At 41.5% G+C, this 17,211-nt stretch overlaps 1 protein-coding gene across 1 annotated transcript in view; it reads left to right on the plus strand.

Moving 5' to 3' along the window:
• The window catches only part of GCLM (glutamate-cysteine ligase modifier subunit), a 30,011-nt gene that overhangs the window by 489 nt on the left and 12,311 nt on the right, over positions 1 to 17,211 (plus strand). The window contains exons 2-6 of the mRNA XM_074961301.1: positions 5,363 to 5,428; positions 7,544 to 7,628; positions 10,750 to 10,806; positions 13,187 to 13,389; positions 15,645 to 15,759. Coding sequence (XP_074817402.1) covers positions 5,363 to 5,428; positions 7,544 to 7,628; positions 10,750 to 10,806; positions 13,187 to 13,389; positions 15,645 to 15,759 — 526 coding nt within the window. The remainder of the gene's footprint in view (positions 1 to 5,362; positions 5,429 to 7,543; positions 7,629 to 10,749; positions 10,807 to 13,186; positions 13,390 to 15,644; positions 15,760 to 17,211) is intronic.

The raw sequence follows: 17,211 nt of genomic DNA on the forward strand, positions 1-17,211 counted from the left end.
CAGTCGCTTCTGGGGAAGCGGGGGGATGGCTCACCTTCTGTAGCTTGGGAGTCAGGGCTCTAGCCTCGGGTGGTTCAAGTCCCTGCTCTGCTTGATGCAGAGGCTGGAGGAGGGACTGGAACCTGGGCGTCCCCCCTCAGGTGCTTAGGTTACAAGCTGGTAACAGACATGTAGTGTAAATGTTCCAAAGGTTTTGAAACCTAAACCCGTCTGTGGAGAATGTCCTCTGGACAGCTCTAATGTTTGCTAAAGTGGGGTAAATTCTGCTACCTTTCTCATACTAGTACCCTATACCTCATCAGGAGCTAATTGTTGACTGAGGAAGGAGTACTTACCTGAGTGAACTAGAAGGATTTGGTTCCTCTTTACCAACCAAGGAGCCAAGACTCTTGAATAAGTGGGTGAACCTCAGTGGACCTGTAGCTGCCTGGGTTAGTTTTGAGTTTGGTCTATTGTGGATATTAAAGCTGATGGTACATAAATGCTGCAAATACTCACTGAGAGCATTGCACCCTAAGGGGCATAGTACAAGCCTCCCCCAGGAATTTGGCTTGGCAGGATTTACTACAGGGAGCTACAGAGAAAGGCAGGGAGTGTTGGTGCTGAAGGCTCAGTCTTGGAGGCCATGAGCCTGCTATTGTGGAAATGTGTGGGTCCTTGGGGTCTGGCACGCAAAAGGGGTCACTCCCAGGAGATTGGTTTCAGGCTGGGAGACCAGACTCTGTGACTCCATGACAGTCCATCTACTATAAAAAATTTGCTACCACATTGTGTTCTGGTCTTGCCTGTGATGTGCCTCGTGATTGTGGTATGGAATCCTATTACAGCTCAGGTCTTTACTGATAGGGATCAAAGAGTACCCAGGTCTAATATCTGTTTCAAGGAAGAAAGGTGTTAACACTTTTCTAATAAGAGCCATAGTGAGACATGGTTCTCTGGAAAGGTGCTAATGAATTTTAAAATGTGCATAAAGGGGTTCAAGTAACAATACTGGAAGTCGCATAGGGAGTAGTTTTTAATTTTTTATATTTTTGGCTGTAAAGTAAATAGGACCATTTGTGCCATGCACATTATAAGAAGATGCAATAGTGCACAGTATGATGATGGTGATAGCTCTTAGGAAACTTTGATGTGTGTTTTAGGCTTGAGACGCCTCTTATTACAATCATTGTCCTCTTTGAAGACTAGAAGCTTATGACAGTTGTTAAAATTTTGAACACACTTCAGGCTGTCTCTCCATGACTATTACCTTTGGTAGTATGTATTTGGCGCTAAACTAATCCCATTAGATTACTGTGGGAGTGCCACGCTTTAGAGGTGGTGTTCATATTGCTATGGGTTTCAGATCTTATCCATGCTATGAAATACATGAAAATTATCTGAGCATTATCACAAAAAATAGTAGTGGTAGCAGCTATCTAGCAATTTGAGAATTGTTCAGTAACTACACAGATTGTGATTTTTAGAATAGTTATATGAAAGCAACATTGGCAACTTAATTGAGCTACAGTTTTATTTTTCATAACTATTAAGATGAGATACGAGTAGACTTATGGGTAAATGCTGAAAAGGGTGCCTGGCTGGCACAGAATGTGGGTAATGAGATTATGAAACATTTTGTTTTTAAAGTTACTAGCTCTAATTGAGTTGTTGCTGAATGACAGCTGTTCAGTGGCCTATATGAAGTGAGTCTGAGGTCTCAGACCAATTCCTAGTGGACAAGTTTCTGCATCACAGCTGGCATGCTTGTTCTCAGTCTCAGTAGAAAGCTCAAGAACTGAGTTTGATCTCTATGCTCATTATCTTCTCATTTCAGAAGTGATTCCTCCAGAAAAGAAATTGGCTATGGGGGGGGGAAGTTTGAATAGCTTTGGAATTGGCAACCTTTGGCACGCGGCCTGCCAGGATAAACTCCCTGGCGGGCTGGGCTGGTTTGTTTACCTGCTGCGTCCGCAGGTTCGGCTGATTGCAGCTCCCACTGGCCGCGGTTTGCTGCTCCAGGCCAATGGGGGCTGTGGGACGCGGCAGCCAGTACATCCCTCGGCCTGTGCCGCTTCCCGCAGCCCCCATTGGCCTGGAGCAGTGAACTGCAGCCAGTGGGAGCTGCGATCAGCTGAACCTGCAGATGCAGCAGGTAAACAAACTGGCCTCGCCTACCAGGAAGCTTACCCTGGCGGGCCACATGCCAAAGGTTGCTGATCCCTGGTATAGCTGCTGGCCTGGTTGTGCCTTGTATGTGGATAAATGGACTTTTGTCTTCAGGCCTGTCAGTCTAGTCTGCCTTTCATGAGCCAACAAAATATTTAAAAAGTGTGGGAAGTATACCAGTACTGCAAAAATGCATATGGTCTGAAACTCTGGAACTGAAATAAGAACACAGAATGATTGATGAGAATAAGGAATTAATATTGGTTGAAAGGGAAAGACTCAATAAATCACAGGTTAGTTTTAACATGCAAGCCCAGGTAAAGCTGAACTGACACCAAAAAAGGGGACCCAGTTCATTGAAGTTGTAAACTAACATTGCTATTGGGTCAACTTAAGCCCAAGATTTATCTTTTATAAATAACATTTTACATAACCTGTGGTTAATATAAAGGTTACCAATAATTCCTGAGAGAGAAAATATTTTTACTTTTGTTTATAAGAATTAACTGTTCTCGGTGACTGTTTATTTTTTGGATTTCAATCAACATTAACTGTGGAAAATTAAGTTAAATTTTAACAATGCTACTTTAATGTTCTAAGGTGCTTTTTGATTCAGATAAGAATTTGACCAAGATTTTTACAAAACGTGAGCCTCAAGTTATGAGCTGAGGAGCCCAACTTTAAAGAACCCACTTACAAAAGTGATAGCTAAAGTAAACAAACACGCTATATTATTCAAAGAAAATGTTTTTTTCTTATTCCCAATTTTATTTGGTGGATGTGAGAAGATGGAAGAGTTGTTAACGAGCAATATATAATATACACCTTCAGCAGTACGTTTTCTTCACCCTGAAGGAAATGGATCCTGGGTCACACCCCCTGAGTTGTGCCCGAACAGTCTCAATGCAGCCTCACTTCTTTTGTAATCACCCAGAGGCATTAATTCCTGTCTTTTGAGACTTTTGTTCAGTCTACCTGGTGCAGAATTTTTATCCTTTCTTTACTATTTCAGATGGTTATAAAACAATCTTTAGACTCTAACATTCACAAATATTCTTGTCTCTTATAATAAATTTTTACATTTGTGGATAACCACTTATACGTTTGGGGCCTGTGTCAGAATTATTATTTACGCAGGGTATTACCACAACACTGATTTAATCATAAATTCCTTTATTAAATCCAAAGGACAAATGGTATTTACACAATTGCTCTAAACATGCCTAAAAAAGCCTAAATAATAAGCAATTTACTACATGCAAACAGTAACATCACTTACAAGTATTTAATGAAATTACTTACAAACAGGCTAAGCCCAGGGGTTTTTAGACCCATATTGGTTGGCTTCAACTTGGTCTGGCAGGTATTAGCAATTAACCCTTTAAGAGTTTACTTTTTATACCCTTCAACAAACAAGTGAAGTCCTTGCCAATTGCTAAGGTCAGATGAAGCAGTTTTTTATAATACATGAAACCAATTTATTGCACCTGGTACCCAGTCAACCATGTTTTATTTCTGTTACTTCAGCCCAAACCTTAAATAAGTTAACACTATAAGTTTTAACACCACAACTTTCTCATGATGGCTTTCTATTTGGTAACATGCTTTAGGCCTATTGCTCATGCTAATATCCCAACTCAATTTAAAATCATCATTCATCCAAATCTAATGTGGGCCTGTTTTCTTACAGCCTGGCTACTCAAGCTTGCAACTGTTGGTAAGATTGGGCCCTGTGTTCGAGTAAGTTGTCCTTGGAGACAGCAAGAAAATTGTTCATAGAATGATAGTAAATGTATGAGTATCCATACAGATTTAAAAATAACTTAAATAGAAAAATAGGGCAGTGGCTTATAAATCAGTTGTGTACTGTACATGTCCAAGTACTGTCTTTCCAGCTCTCCACAGAATAACTGGCCCCATAGAACATTCTTGTTTAGTAATGTGTTTACTAAAGCAAAGCCTGCAGTATAAAATAATGTGTAGTAATAATATAATAGAAGGGCAGGCAAAGCTTTTGGCCTGAGGGCCACATTGGTTTCCAAATTTTGTATGGAAGTCTGGTTAGGGGACGCCCCTATCTGCGCCCGCCCCCCCCCCTTCTCCCCTTATGGATCCCCTGGGACTCCTGCCCCATCTAACCCCCCCTCTTCTTCCTGACCGTTCCCATAATCCCTGCCCCTGACTGCTCATTGGGACCCCCGCCCCCATTCAACCCCCCTGTTCCCTACCCTCTGACAGCCCCGACCCCTATCCATACCCCTGACCACCACCCTGAACTTCCCTGCCCTCTATCCAACCCCCTCCCCCCGCCCCCTTACCATGCTGCCTGGAGCACCGGTGGCGGCGCTACAACCGCACCACCCAGGACAGGCAGCCGTGCTGCCCGGCTGGAGCCAGCCATGCCACCGCGCAGCACAGAACTGGCGGCGCAGTGAGTTGAGGCTGCGGGGGAGGGGGAACGGCAGGGGAGGGGCTGGGGGATAGCCTCCTGGGCCAGGAGCTCAGGGGCTGGGCAGGAGGGTCCCACAGGCCATAGTTTGCCCACCCCTGATATAATATGATCCGTGTAGTTGTATGATCACTATCCTAGTCAGTTTAATGCTGCATCTGTGATCTCAGGGAAAGTGTTACTGAAAGGTAAGATCCTAATTCTAGTCTCTTTGGTGACAGATGATCTGGGAGCACTGGCAGTATAAAAAAAAAAATATATGCAGTTAGTAAATGCTAGAAGAGAGGAAAAACACTTCCTGTGTGGAAATGGACACCTAATGAATGGTTTATGACTGATCTTGAAGCTCTGATTCCAGCGTTGCAATATAGTGCTCTTCTAATGTCTGATTAAATTGTTACCTTATACAAGATTTTTATTGTCTTAGAGGAAGATGCTCTTTCTTTGCTGAAAGACTGAGATTTCAGAAGTGCTCTTAGGTTAAGGCAGTACTGACCTGAAAAGTTTATGAAGTGCAGTACCCTCCACTATTGACCAACTCTTGGTAAAAGAGGAGTGAGACTAGGACATGTAAGCAGAACCAAACTAATTTGTACAAGCGACAAACAGAACTTTGAAGTAAAAATCTTTTCTGTGCCTTTGTGGATAGCATCCTTGGCCCTTTTCTCTCAATCAGCTCCTCTAACTTTCATATAAACCTGTTTTGCCTGTGCAATTGTAGCGTAACTCTTAAATATGAATTAATAATATAATGTTGTTTTATAGCTACGTGACTGCATTCAAAAAACGCTGAATGAATGGAGCTCGAAGATCAGCCGCGATCTAAACCAGGTGAGTGGTCTGTCGTTTCTTTGCAAATAGAATTTAACTAATCAAATATTTTCCCTTTGTCACAACATAGCTCAGTGGTTTGAGCACTGGCCTGCTAAATCCAGGGTTGTGAGTTCAATCCTTGAGGGGGCCATTTAGGGAACTGGGGCAAAAATTGGGGATTGGTCCTGCTTTGAGCAGGGGGTTGGACTAGATGACCTCCTGAGGTCCCTTCCAACCCTGATATTCTATTCTATGAACTTGATTCAGTACTTGTGAAATTAAATAAGTTACTGGAAAGACAAATATTGCTTTTGATAGTTTAATCTGTGTTGTTCTACAGAAATAAGACTTAATCAGCATAAAGTCCTGGCTAACAAACAAGATTTGTCATTACATACAAATCTCAGATAGCACAGCTCATCTTGAAAATTAATTGCAGCATATGCAAACATGGTGGAGTTTGAGTTATAGATCTATTTTGTGAGGTCATGCAGACTAAACAGTTGGGCCTGGCCACTGTTTGTAAGGGAGTTCTCTCTAAGTGAAATGTTAGAATAATACAGGATGAGTTGCTGATGATTCAGAAGTGACACTTTTCGTTTGAGGTGCCAACTTTCAGATAACACATGAAACCAAGATCCTGACCACTTGACGGTATTGAAGATCCTGTGGCTTTTTGTATGGTCACATTTCAATATTAGAGCCCACCTACTAAAATTTGGAAATAAAAAAGGTAAAATGATATTGCATGAATCGTGTTAAGATATACTTTTATTTAAAAAAAAGTTCCCTGCAGTTTTTTAACAAAGATTACTCTGAGTTTCGGATAGAACTAGGGATAAAATCTCTTTTCTCACTAATGATACCGTCTTGCACCTTCCTACATTTCCCAGTGCACACACTCCTAGTTTTCTCTTCCTCCTGCCCATTCTCAGGTAGATGTGGAGCAATGAATTGCATTGAAAAGAAATATCTGTGATTAATTATATTTTTGTCATTTTTCATAACTGAAGGTGTCAGTCTCATCAGAGGCTAGGGCATGGAACTGTCTAGTTCATCAAAGCTCGTGAAGAGTTCCTTTCTCTCTCAAAATAGTTGTCATCTCCCATTGCTCTCAGTGAGAGTAGAGACAAGCTGTACTTGTGTTAGTGGCCTGTACTGTCCAGAGGCAGTGAAACTCTGTCCCGTTGAGAATGATGAGAGAGAGATGGCTTTATCAAAATGGCCATCAACTGAGAGCAGCTTTGGTGTCAGTCCCATTTAGAACAATGGGAAATAGCAGCCATTTTGAAAGAGAGCAGTTTGTCAAATTCTCCAAAAGAACATTATTCATCCTGTGCTGAAGGAGAAACTTTCAGTTATGAAGTATAACTGGAGGGAAAAAAAATGAATCCCCCTATTCCTTTCTTCAAATGTAGTTGATATATTAGGTTTCAGTAAGTTTTTTGGAACCTCAAAAGTACCTCTGTATTTGAGGGCAGAGACAAACCTGGTCATGTAACTCTGGCTTGGTCTACATTTAAGTTAGGTCGACCCAGCAATGGCAACCTAACCCCCAGGGCAGATGTGGCTGTGCTGATGGAAGAATTTTTCTGTCAACTTAGCTACCACCATTCAGAGAGGGGGATTACCTACAGCAGTGGAAAAAAGTAGTGGTTCTCAATCTGTTTACCATTGTGGGCCGCGTCCAATACTACCTGTATGGCCCTGAGGATGTCGCATGAGCTGCAGCTGTGTGCTGATTGGGCCGCACGTGGCCCCTGGGCTACGTACAGGTTGAAAATCACTGGAAAAAATCCATTCAGTTGCTACAGAAAACATCTACATTAAGGTGCTACAACAGAACACCTGCAGTGCTGCAGCAATGCTGCTGAAGTGCCTGTACTGTAGATGTGGCCTTTCTCTTACCTGTTACCCGTTCCTTCTCTGCTCTGGCGTTGGAGTAGGCTGGGCCCCTCTAAAGTAAGGAAGTAACCTAGTGCTTCCACTATAGTGTTTTATGCTTTTTTTTTTTTTTTTTTTTTTTTTGATCCTGGTATAAGGCTTTTGTTGTAACAGTTAATGAATTCTTCAGAGGATTATTAACTCTCTAATATTGACAAACTGCTCCTAAATGTTATGTATTTTCTGCAGGAAATGCCAGATGTCCTGGAATGTATTGTAGATCAAGCAATGGAGAAGATAAATCCTGAAGAAAGGGAAGAATTGAAAGTGTCAGGTAAGGAATGAAAAAATGTACTCTTGCTTTGCAGAATATACTTTACATTTAGGGAACTTAAAAGAACTAAATAGTTTGCTCTGGCTAGCAGGCTTGTTGACTTGGGTTTGATAGCAGGATCTGTTCAGTGGGAGCAGGGCTTGTGACTTAAGTTTCTTCATTAATATTGAATTAAATAGGGAAGGGTGTTTTGGGGATGGGAAGAGGAGGAAAAGAGGAGAGTTGAAATGAGAGAGGAAAAAAAATCTGCAAAAGGACATACTGAGTAACCTGATGAGACAGCATGGTTGAGAGTACGTCTGCACAGGATTAAAAAAAACAGGTGGCCAGGTCCGCTGACTTGGGCTTGTGGAGCTTAGGTTCTGGGTGTGAAAAATTGCTGTGTAGAGGTTCAGGCTCGGACTGGAGCCCAAGCTCTGGGGCTCTGAGAGGATGGAGGATCCCAAAGCTTGGGCTCCTGCCCAACATCTGCACAGCAATATTTAGCCCTCTGAGCTCAAGCCCTGTGAGTGACCCAGGCCAGCTGCAGCCATGCTCCAGGGCTTTTTATCCCCATGTAGATATACAGTGAGATTCAAAATACTAGAGTTCCATTCTCATCTTTTTGATTCACTTTGGACAAGTCATTTGATTTCTCTGTCTCAGGCCAGACCATGTCTACTTGGGCAAACTGTACTGATTTAACAAAATTGGTTTAGAAATGCATTTAGCTAAATGGGTGCAGCTTCCTGTTAAACATTCTTAGGCTGGTGAGATTAGCATTCATGTAACTAAATTGATATAGGGTATGTGGGATAGCACTGCTCCAACAATCCTTAGCAGCTGGAACAGTCTTTGGGTCTGTTGCAGCAAGGGGCTGGTGTACATGTAGCTTGAGCAGCAGTTGAACTAAATTCTTAGGCCTGGTCTGTACTAGGAAGTTAGGTTGGTATAACTGTGTTATTCAGGGGGTGTGAAAAATTCACACCTCTGAATGGTACAGTGCAGACAGTGCTAGGTCGATGGGAGAATTCTACCTCTTGGAGTACCTACTCTTATGGGAAACCTCCACATTTCCCCACCCAGGTGGTGTAGGTAACCTCTTCACTGAGGAGCTGAAGAGGTTTATATGTAGACATACTCTTAGTTTTTAATGAAACTGAGGCTTGGTCTACCCTACAGAGTTAGGGCAACATAAGGCAGCTTATTATTACCTAATTATGTCAGTGTCTATGCTAGAATACTGCTTCTGCTGTAATAAGTGGCCTGCTACACTGACATAATAACTTCACCTCTGCAAGAGGTGTTGCGCTTATGTGGATGTAGTTAGGATGACGCAGTGTCCCTGTAGAGGCTGCGTCACTCACATTGCTGTCATTCTTGTCAGGTTCATGGCTGCTATTGTCTCTACTCTGCAAGGGGGGAGAGGCTCACAGCTGGAGCCCTGAAATTGACAATAATGTTAATTTCACTTCTAGGCTCCCTTGTTGTGAAATTGAGCCTGGTACCAGGCTCACAACTGCCCCTCCTCCAGCTGTTAGCCCAGTGCCAGACTCACAGCTGGATCCCAACCTCAGACTGACAGATTGAACTGTGAGCCCAGCCTGGTTGATCAATTTCAAAGCAGGAGGCCTATCAGCAGTGAAATTGACATTCTTGTTAATTTCAGGGCTCCAGCTCTGAGTTCCTGCTCCTTTGATCTAAGGTAGCCATGAAATTGGCAATAATGTAAATTTCAGTTGTGGCAGGCACCATGCTGTGAAATTGCGCCTCTGCCAGGGTCACAGCGCTGGCTGTTACCTCAAGGTAGGTGGGGTGCTCCAGCTATGAACCCCACACTCAGTTGTCAGTGTCCTGCAATGCCCCACTTCAGGCGGTGCAGGTGCTCCTGGTAAGGATGCACACCGCCGGCAGAAGGAGGGTAGTGTGGACACCAACCTAATAAGCTGACCTAATTTTTGTAGTATCGACAAGCCCTAAGCTAAATCACAGAGTAAGGCACTCTTAGACCAGTTTGAGAGCCCACACCAGTGAGTTGCATTGACTTATTTAAATCAGTTTCTAAATGGATTTAGTTAAATTGGTGCTCAAACTGAATAAGCTAGTTCTTAAGAAAGCTTTGAGGCTTCCCTACATTGCACTGGGGATGAAGTGGCTCCTGGCATCTCTGAGGATTGTTGGGGAGTATAACGGTGGCATAAAGGCTTCTGTACCTAGCTTCGCTAGACCCAAAGTTCTGTCTGTGTCTTTTTTTTTTTTTTTAAGTGAGAGTACATAATATTTATATTGATAACCTCATGGGCAGTCCAAGGATAAATCTTAAGATAGTTATAGAAAGAACCCATGTGCTGTTGTTACAAGCAGAATATCCATAAATGTTACCCTTCGGTGCCTGATAAGCCAAATGACAGCAGTACAAACTTTCATATCTTTATTTAGGATGAGTCAGAATTTGTCTGCTGTTCACTGAAAAGACCTGCATTAACATGTCTAGATACTCTGTACAGCTTTTAATTACTCCACCTTCCCCAAGCAGATTTTAAATTCTTTTTTGCAAACCTTTGCCTCCTTTTTCGTTTAACATTAGGGTTGTCCAAAAAATGACTCATAAATCCTATAATTAATGAATAACACTGGAGGCACAATTCTATTATAATGATCTATCCAGTGGAATACGATGAATTTGAGGGGGGGAAGGTCAAACTATAGAGATATGTTAAATTTTGAGCCTCAGTAAGTTGGGGAGGGAGGTCTGTTGGTTCTGTGAGGTTAACTGTTTTAAAAACAAACTTGTCATTATCATTGTTGCTTAAAGTACCAAAACACTTACGTCTCTGTTTCACCTGTGCAAGAGACTACCCTTATTAGGTAACCTCCTGTCTTAAGAGACTTCTGAAGATATCTCAGAAACATACTAACTACAGTTCTGTTTCACCTTTTAGAACACCACTTTTAAACATCTTTCAATTCCTTAAGAAGCTGGCATGTGTCCTAAGTACTCTTTATTAGTTCTTGCCAAAATGTAAGATTGATACAATGCTAGTACATAGCTGGAAACGTAACTGCTCTGTGCGTTTTACTGTATATTCTCTAACAGCTGGAGCTGGTTTTAGTTATTAACTCACATTTCTTTGGTGTGCAGCAAAACTGTTCATCGCAGGATCAAACTCTTCTTCAATCAGAGATGCAGTTGATATGGGTAAGTGCAAAACTGAAATTGTGTGCAATGCTTTCTACTTTCTGATTGTTACAAAAATTCTTGGGTTTTAGGTTGTCTTCCTCTGTGCTGAAGAGGGGAATTTTACATTTGCCTTGATTTATTCTGCAATTTCTCTAGCAATTGTAATACTCTTAAGGTGATCGGGGGGGGGGGGGGGGCGGGCACTGGATGTAGGGGTGAGACTCAGTGCGGTGGGGGTTCAGGTACCGGGGGCTCAGTGGTGTGGAAGGGTGAGCCTCTCAAAATGGCCAAAATTACTAAATTAAGGTCTAATTTATATGTTGGTTCAGTTCATAGTAATGGATTAAATATAATATAGACTCTTAGATCCCGAAACTTCAGCTGGATCGGTGTGCGCAGCCCCTTGTTCTGGTAGGTACAAGAGCCCACCTCTGTGGATCTAATTGTAGGAGTAAAGTCTTCTTTTACCAAATTAATTAAAAAAACCAAAACTGTTTGGCATAAGGTATGTAATTGGTTCTGTTATATGATGCTGAGGTGATTTTTGAAACAGTAAATGTTTTCCAATTTTAATTTGTTCCCTGCCTGCTTCTGAACACTATAGAAACTGCAGTATTGATGTATCACATTCTATATGATGCTTGTTTCAGCAGTGTAACATTAATGCTGCAACAGCAAATTAAAAATATTTATTTTATTAAAAGCTAATGTAATGCTAATAAAAGGTGTTATATTGACAGCATCTGTCTGAAGTTTTGTTTGTCCAAAGAGGAGCTAAACATGTACCACAAATTATTAAAGGAAGTAAGCAAGAACACTGACCTTTTTACCACCTTGAAAGTTCATTGGGTTTGAAGGATTCCTGAGGGTCAGAAAACATCTAGTTCTCTTGTCTTTTGATTCTTAAAATGTATTTGACAAATGTGTGTGAAAATCCTGGAATCACTTGTAAAAGCATTAAAGGGGTTAGAGATCAGGTATAGATGAAAATTACAAATCAGAAATGGATTGAGTAAAGAACAGATATTCTACTTCCGTTACAGTATTCTTGTCAGTTGCCCCCTTCCAGTCACTTATGTAAATGAGATTTCAAAGTCACTTTCAGTTTTAATATATTTTTTTTATATTTCGACTATTGACAGATTCTGCTCTGCTAATGTACAAAGCAAACTAGAATAATGTACATAATGAATCTAATTCAAATTACACCTTTCCTGTTGGACCATGTCCTCTTCCAAATCTATCTTAATTTGGGCAAGTCAGCAGAGGGTGGAAAGATGTCACTTTGAGGGTACATCTACACTGAGTTAGGGGTGTGATTCCCAACTCATGTAGACATGCTTGTGCTAGCTCTCTTTGAGCTAGCACAGTCAAAATAGTAGTGTAACGGCAGCAGTGAGGATTGTCACAAGCTATATGTGCTGAGTACATACCCCGGGGTTCAAGCAGGTTTGTACTTGGCACGGCTAGCCATGCCACTGCCCATGCTACTACACTACTATTTTTAGCGTGTGTTCGATGGGAGCTAGCGTAAGTATGTCTACATGAGCTGAGAATCACACCCATAGCTCATAGTTTAGACGTATGCTTCTAGCATGCCAGATGACCATGAGTTTGTTAGCAACAAAAGGAAAATGAGATTTACCTTTGTGCCTCATTTCACTATGTATATGCTTCAATTCACTATGTAATTTATAAGGCTTTCAGATATGCACTTAACACATAATTCAGGGAGATGCATGGGTGGCCTGCCAGTTTACGTTGTTTTAATTTCATTCATGTTTATCTCAGAAGCCTCTCATAACTTGGATAACCTTTACAATCTTTATGATGTCCCAAACTTTGCCACAATCTTACTTATAATCACAATCATGTTAAGTCCAGATCCATTCTGTTCAGTATTGGGTTTTCAATTAACTCCTCAGTCACAGTGGCATGTGAATAGCCCGTCACAGTGGCATGTGAATAGCCCTTCTCAGTGTTTCTTCATGGTCCTTTACCAGTGCTTGGGCAACTGTGGAGGGGGAGGTCATAGACTAGAACAAGAGGTCAAAAGTGCAACCATTAATGAGGATGATATAAATCGGCCAATCTTGATGTAAAATCAAAGATGTTAATATCGAAAAAGGAATAGAGAGCTACAGACTCTGTTCAAGAAGTTGTTTTTCACCACAAGATTGTATCTGAAATTCAGTTTTCAGCTCTGTATTTGATTCTTAACTGAATTTCTGTATCTAGCTACTGTCCTTGGGTACAAAGATTCTTTGAAACTCTCAAATGGTGATTCAGAAATGAAAGTGGCGTAAAGCTGAGTTTTTGAAAGATATCTTGTCATGCTTATTGTTTATCATCTTATCTCAGATTGAGTTTTTTTTTTTCTTTTTTTTTTTTTCCACAGCATGTTCTGCCCTTGGGGTTACCCAATTAGATTCTGTGATCATTGCTCCACCTCCTATTGAAGATGGAATTAATCTTTCTTTGGAGTATTTACAGCCTTACTGGGGAGAACTTGAGAACTTAGTTCAACACAAAAAGATTGTTGCCATAGGTACCTCTGATCTAGATAAAACACTGTTAGAGCAACTGTACCTGTGGTCACAGGTAAGGACAGATTATTCAACCATAGTAACTCTGAGGCGTGGTTTTTACTGTTGTTGGTATGCCACATATCCAGTTAAACAATAGAAAAATGACTTTCATTTTAAAATTAAAATACTGATTACGCTAATCTGTCAAAGATATATTGGAAAGCAAAGGATTTGAGTTTTGAAGATTCTTGTAATTGATTACAAATTAGAAGTATAAATAGTGCTATTTTTTAATTAAAACTTTTCAATTTTAACCCAATTTTTAAAAAAGAAATCACCTTACTCCTGAGGGAATTCTGCACCAAAAAAAATTCTGCACCCAATATTTTAAAATTCTGCATATTTTATTAGTCAATAAATAAATGTGGAGGCTCCAGCATGGCAATGGGGAGCAGGGAGATCACACTGCAGCAGTCGTCGTCGTGTCCCCCCCCCCGTCCCCCCCCCCCCCCCCGCCCATGGACTCAGTGGTGAGGCTGCACCCGACCCTAACACAGCACATGAGCCAGGCCTGGCCCGGAAACACCCCAGGGCCCTGCCCCTCCATGCCACGCGCACCAAGATAGCATGGTGTGAGTGCAGGGGTGGGGCTTAGGGAGGGTCGGGGGGGGGGGGTTCTGGATGAATTGGGGGTGAGAGCAGGAGGTGATGGGGGGGGCACTGGATGCAGGGGTGAGATTCAGTGCGGTGGGGGTTCAGGTACTGGGGGCTCAGTGGTGTGGAAGGGTGAGGCTCGGCAGAAGAGTCTGGGTATAGGGTGGTCTGGACGCATGGGGGTTGGGCAGACGGGGGAGCAGCTCCCTGTACAGTGACCCCTCACCCTGTGGCTGAGGAGTGATGGGGACAGGAAGCGGGGGTAGGGTGGGTGGAGCTTCCTGGCTCCGGGGGAGGTTTCCGGGGGTCGGTCTGATTCAGCCTTACAGGGAAAGAGGAAGGTCCCATCCTGCCCAGCCCAGCTGAGACTGGCAGGTGAGCCGCTAGCACGGTAGGAGCCACTGGACAGGGCGTCCCCAGCCGCCTCCCCTTCCCCCCCTCCCCCCCGCGCGCGCAGTGATTTACCTTCATTGGCGGCTGCTCTAGGAACTTGAAATGATGTGCCCGTGCTGCTAGGGAGGGGCACGTGACCACTCTTGCAGCTTCCCTTTGCTTTTCTGTCAGCAGGCATTTTTCTGTGGGGAAGTAAAGAAATCTGCAGGGGACGTGAATTCTGCATGTGTGCAGTGGCACAGATTTCCCCCTGGAATATTACCTGAATCTTTTTACATTTTTTAACCTCTATTTGGATACAATTCCTTTCCTTTCCGGAAGATATCATTAGAATACCAAGCTTATCTGTAAAGGCTAGGCAGATTGTGTGTCCTCCTGCACACGGATCAAACAGTAGGAACTGTTCTTTGTGCAATGTAACTGACCTTCTCGCAGAGACTGAATGTCCCTTCCATAACATTCAAATCATGCAAGTCTCCATTTATCTATGCCATCTGCTTGTTATTGAGCTGATTACATTCTAATCATACTGATATTAGTGTATGTAAACTGTTTGTTTGTTCAGAATCCTCCAAGCTCTGTAAAAGTGATATAAATTAATAACTATGGATCCTTATGGCTCCTGATAAGAGTCTTGATTTGTTCTGTTTTTGCTGTCTTACTTAAGTAAAGTGGAGGGGGGGAAAAATCTTACTCTGGCCAGTAATGTTCTGACATCATGAATGTGTGTACTCTTTATTTGTGAGAGCCTGATCCAAAGTCATTGAATTAATGGAGAAAAATCCCTTTCACTTCAGTGGGTTTTGGATTAGGCCACGAATTGGGTGTGTGGATAGCGGCAAATTTATATCCACAAGAAGAATGAAAATTAATTATGTATTGCATTATTTGTAGTCTAGTGTTTTTCTTTTAGAACCAGCATCCTGTTTTACTGGAAACAAAGGGCTGCTGATATTAATGACCACAATAGACAAGAAACCAAACATTATTCATTATGCATAGCCTACTGAAGTGACACCCCGTCATCATTCTGGGCCTTATGTTGCAAGGAGATGAGTTCAGTCACTACAGCCAGTAGGACTTGTGTGCTCAACAGCATCTTGCAGGATCAGGCTTGGGCTTTATTCAGTTTTTGGTGTTCAAAACAAAGTTCAAGTCAAAATGCTCAAAATAACGATACAGAGCAGATTTTATTCAACTGTAAAGGATGCTTATACATGTCTAAAGTAGAAGTAACATATTAATGTGACTTTCCATCTGAAGGATATCTCTCTCTTTCAGGTGAAACCAAATAGTAACCAGGTAAATTTAGCTTCCTGTTGTGTGATGCCACCTGACCTCACAGCATTTGCAAAACAATTTGACATCCAGCTGTTGACTCATAACGATCCAAAAGGTAAGCCTGTAGTTGAACTTACTTGACAAAATTAACAAAAACCTTCTGAATAAAGTAATTTTGAACATGACTGGGCATAATCTTAATCTAAGTGCAAACTTTTTTTTACCTTTAAAGCCCTGTGCATTGGATTCAGTTGTATATCTCTATCATTTCTTTTCTATATCAAGTTCTTATGTGCTTGCCTTAATGAGAAAAAAAATAAAAGCAATTCTACAACAGGACTTCTGGGATATTGTAATCGGGAAAACAATAAAGCAGTGGGAAGGGATGCCTTATCTAAAAGTATTGTGTACTGTACCATGTTTAAAATCTAGGGTTTATTAATTCCAGCAAAGCATGTAGTCTCTCAAGTGTCATTCTGTACCTTCAGAACAATGAAAGACATGGAAGAGCTTCACACAGAAGCTTGCAATGAAAAAGCTTTTATAGCAACATACCGCTGGTTAATCTGAAATAGTATGTTTGAAGGTAGAGGATGAGAGAGCCCTGTTTAACCTGTAATGTCATTTAAAGTTTGACAGTGTTTTTGATATCTGTGATGACATGGTGACATAATTACTACATTATAGTAGAATCACAGTTTCTCGTCTGGGTTCCAAAATCGTCCTGATGTGCCATCTCCTCAGAACGCTGTTATAACATAATCTTCTTAAAATATTAAATTGGTTCTTCTTGAATCTGGACTAATCTCTTTCACCCTATTAGCATCTAAACAAATACATTGCTGGAACTGTAAACTAAAAGAACTTGGACAAGATATTTTGTTTCATTTCCTCAATTTAACTAAAATGGCTGTAGGCAAAAGTGTAGTAGAGATCAATTTTTTTCTAGTAAGGTACTTATTTGTGTGTTTAATCACCTGGTGAGTCTTGCTAAGAAAAATGTGTCCAATAGAATGAAACTTTAAGGTCTTATTAAATATGATCTAAATTACTATATACTGTACCTGGATGAAGCTTGATTTGGAAGTGAATGAGACTTTGTAGTGGAATTCATAAAACTGCCTGGCCATTTACAACTGTCAGTACATTTTGAGCAATGGATATGCCAGCATAAGATGCTATTCATTAGTTAATTCTTACTATTTACTATTTAAAAATTAATACTTCTGCTTCTGAATTTGTTTGATTGCTTATGTAAACTGTAAAATCCAAGTCTTCAGCTCTTTTTTGTTGCCTTGCAAGGGAACCTGTTTTTGCAAGTAGCTTTGGCTTTCATGCAGGTGCAGGTCAGATATAATGCAGCGGTAGCAAATTCAACATGTGGAGGATAGTGGAGAAAGGGTATAGTTTCCACCACTATTTAAGGAATCTCCCATCTTCTTATTCAGAGACTGAGCTGATAAATTATAGCTGCCTGGGCTACATTTGGTCTGTGCTTTAGCTCCTGGGCATCTTCTGCTGCTGAAAGAAATATGTTTTCATTTAAGCAAATTTGTGAATGGCAGGA

This window comes from Natator depressus, chromosome 8, assembly GCF_965152275.1.
Source record: "Natator depressus isolate rNatDep1 chromosome 8, rNatDep2.hap1, whole genome shotgun sequence".
In the NCBI taxonomy this organism is placed as follows: Eukaryota; Metazoa; Chordata; order Testudines; family Cheloniidae; genus Natator; species Natator depressus.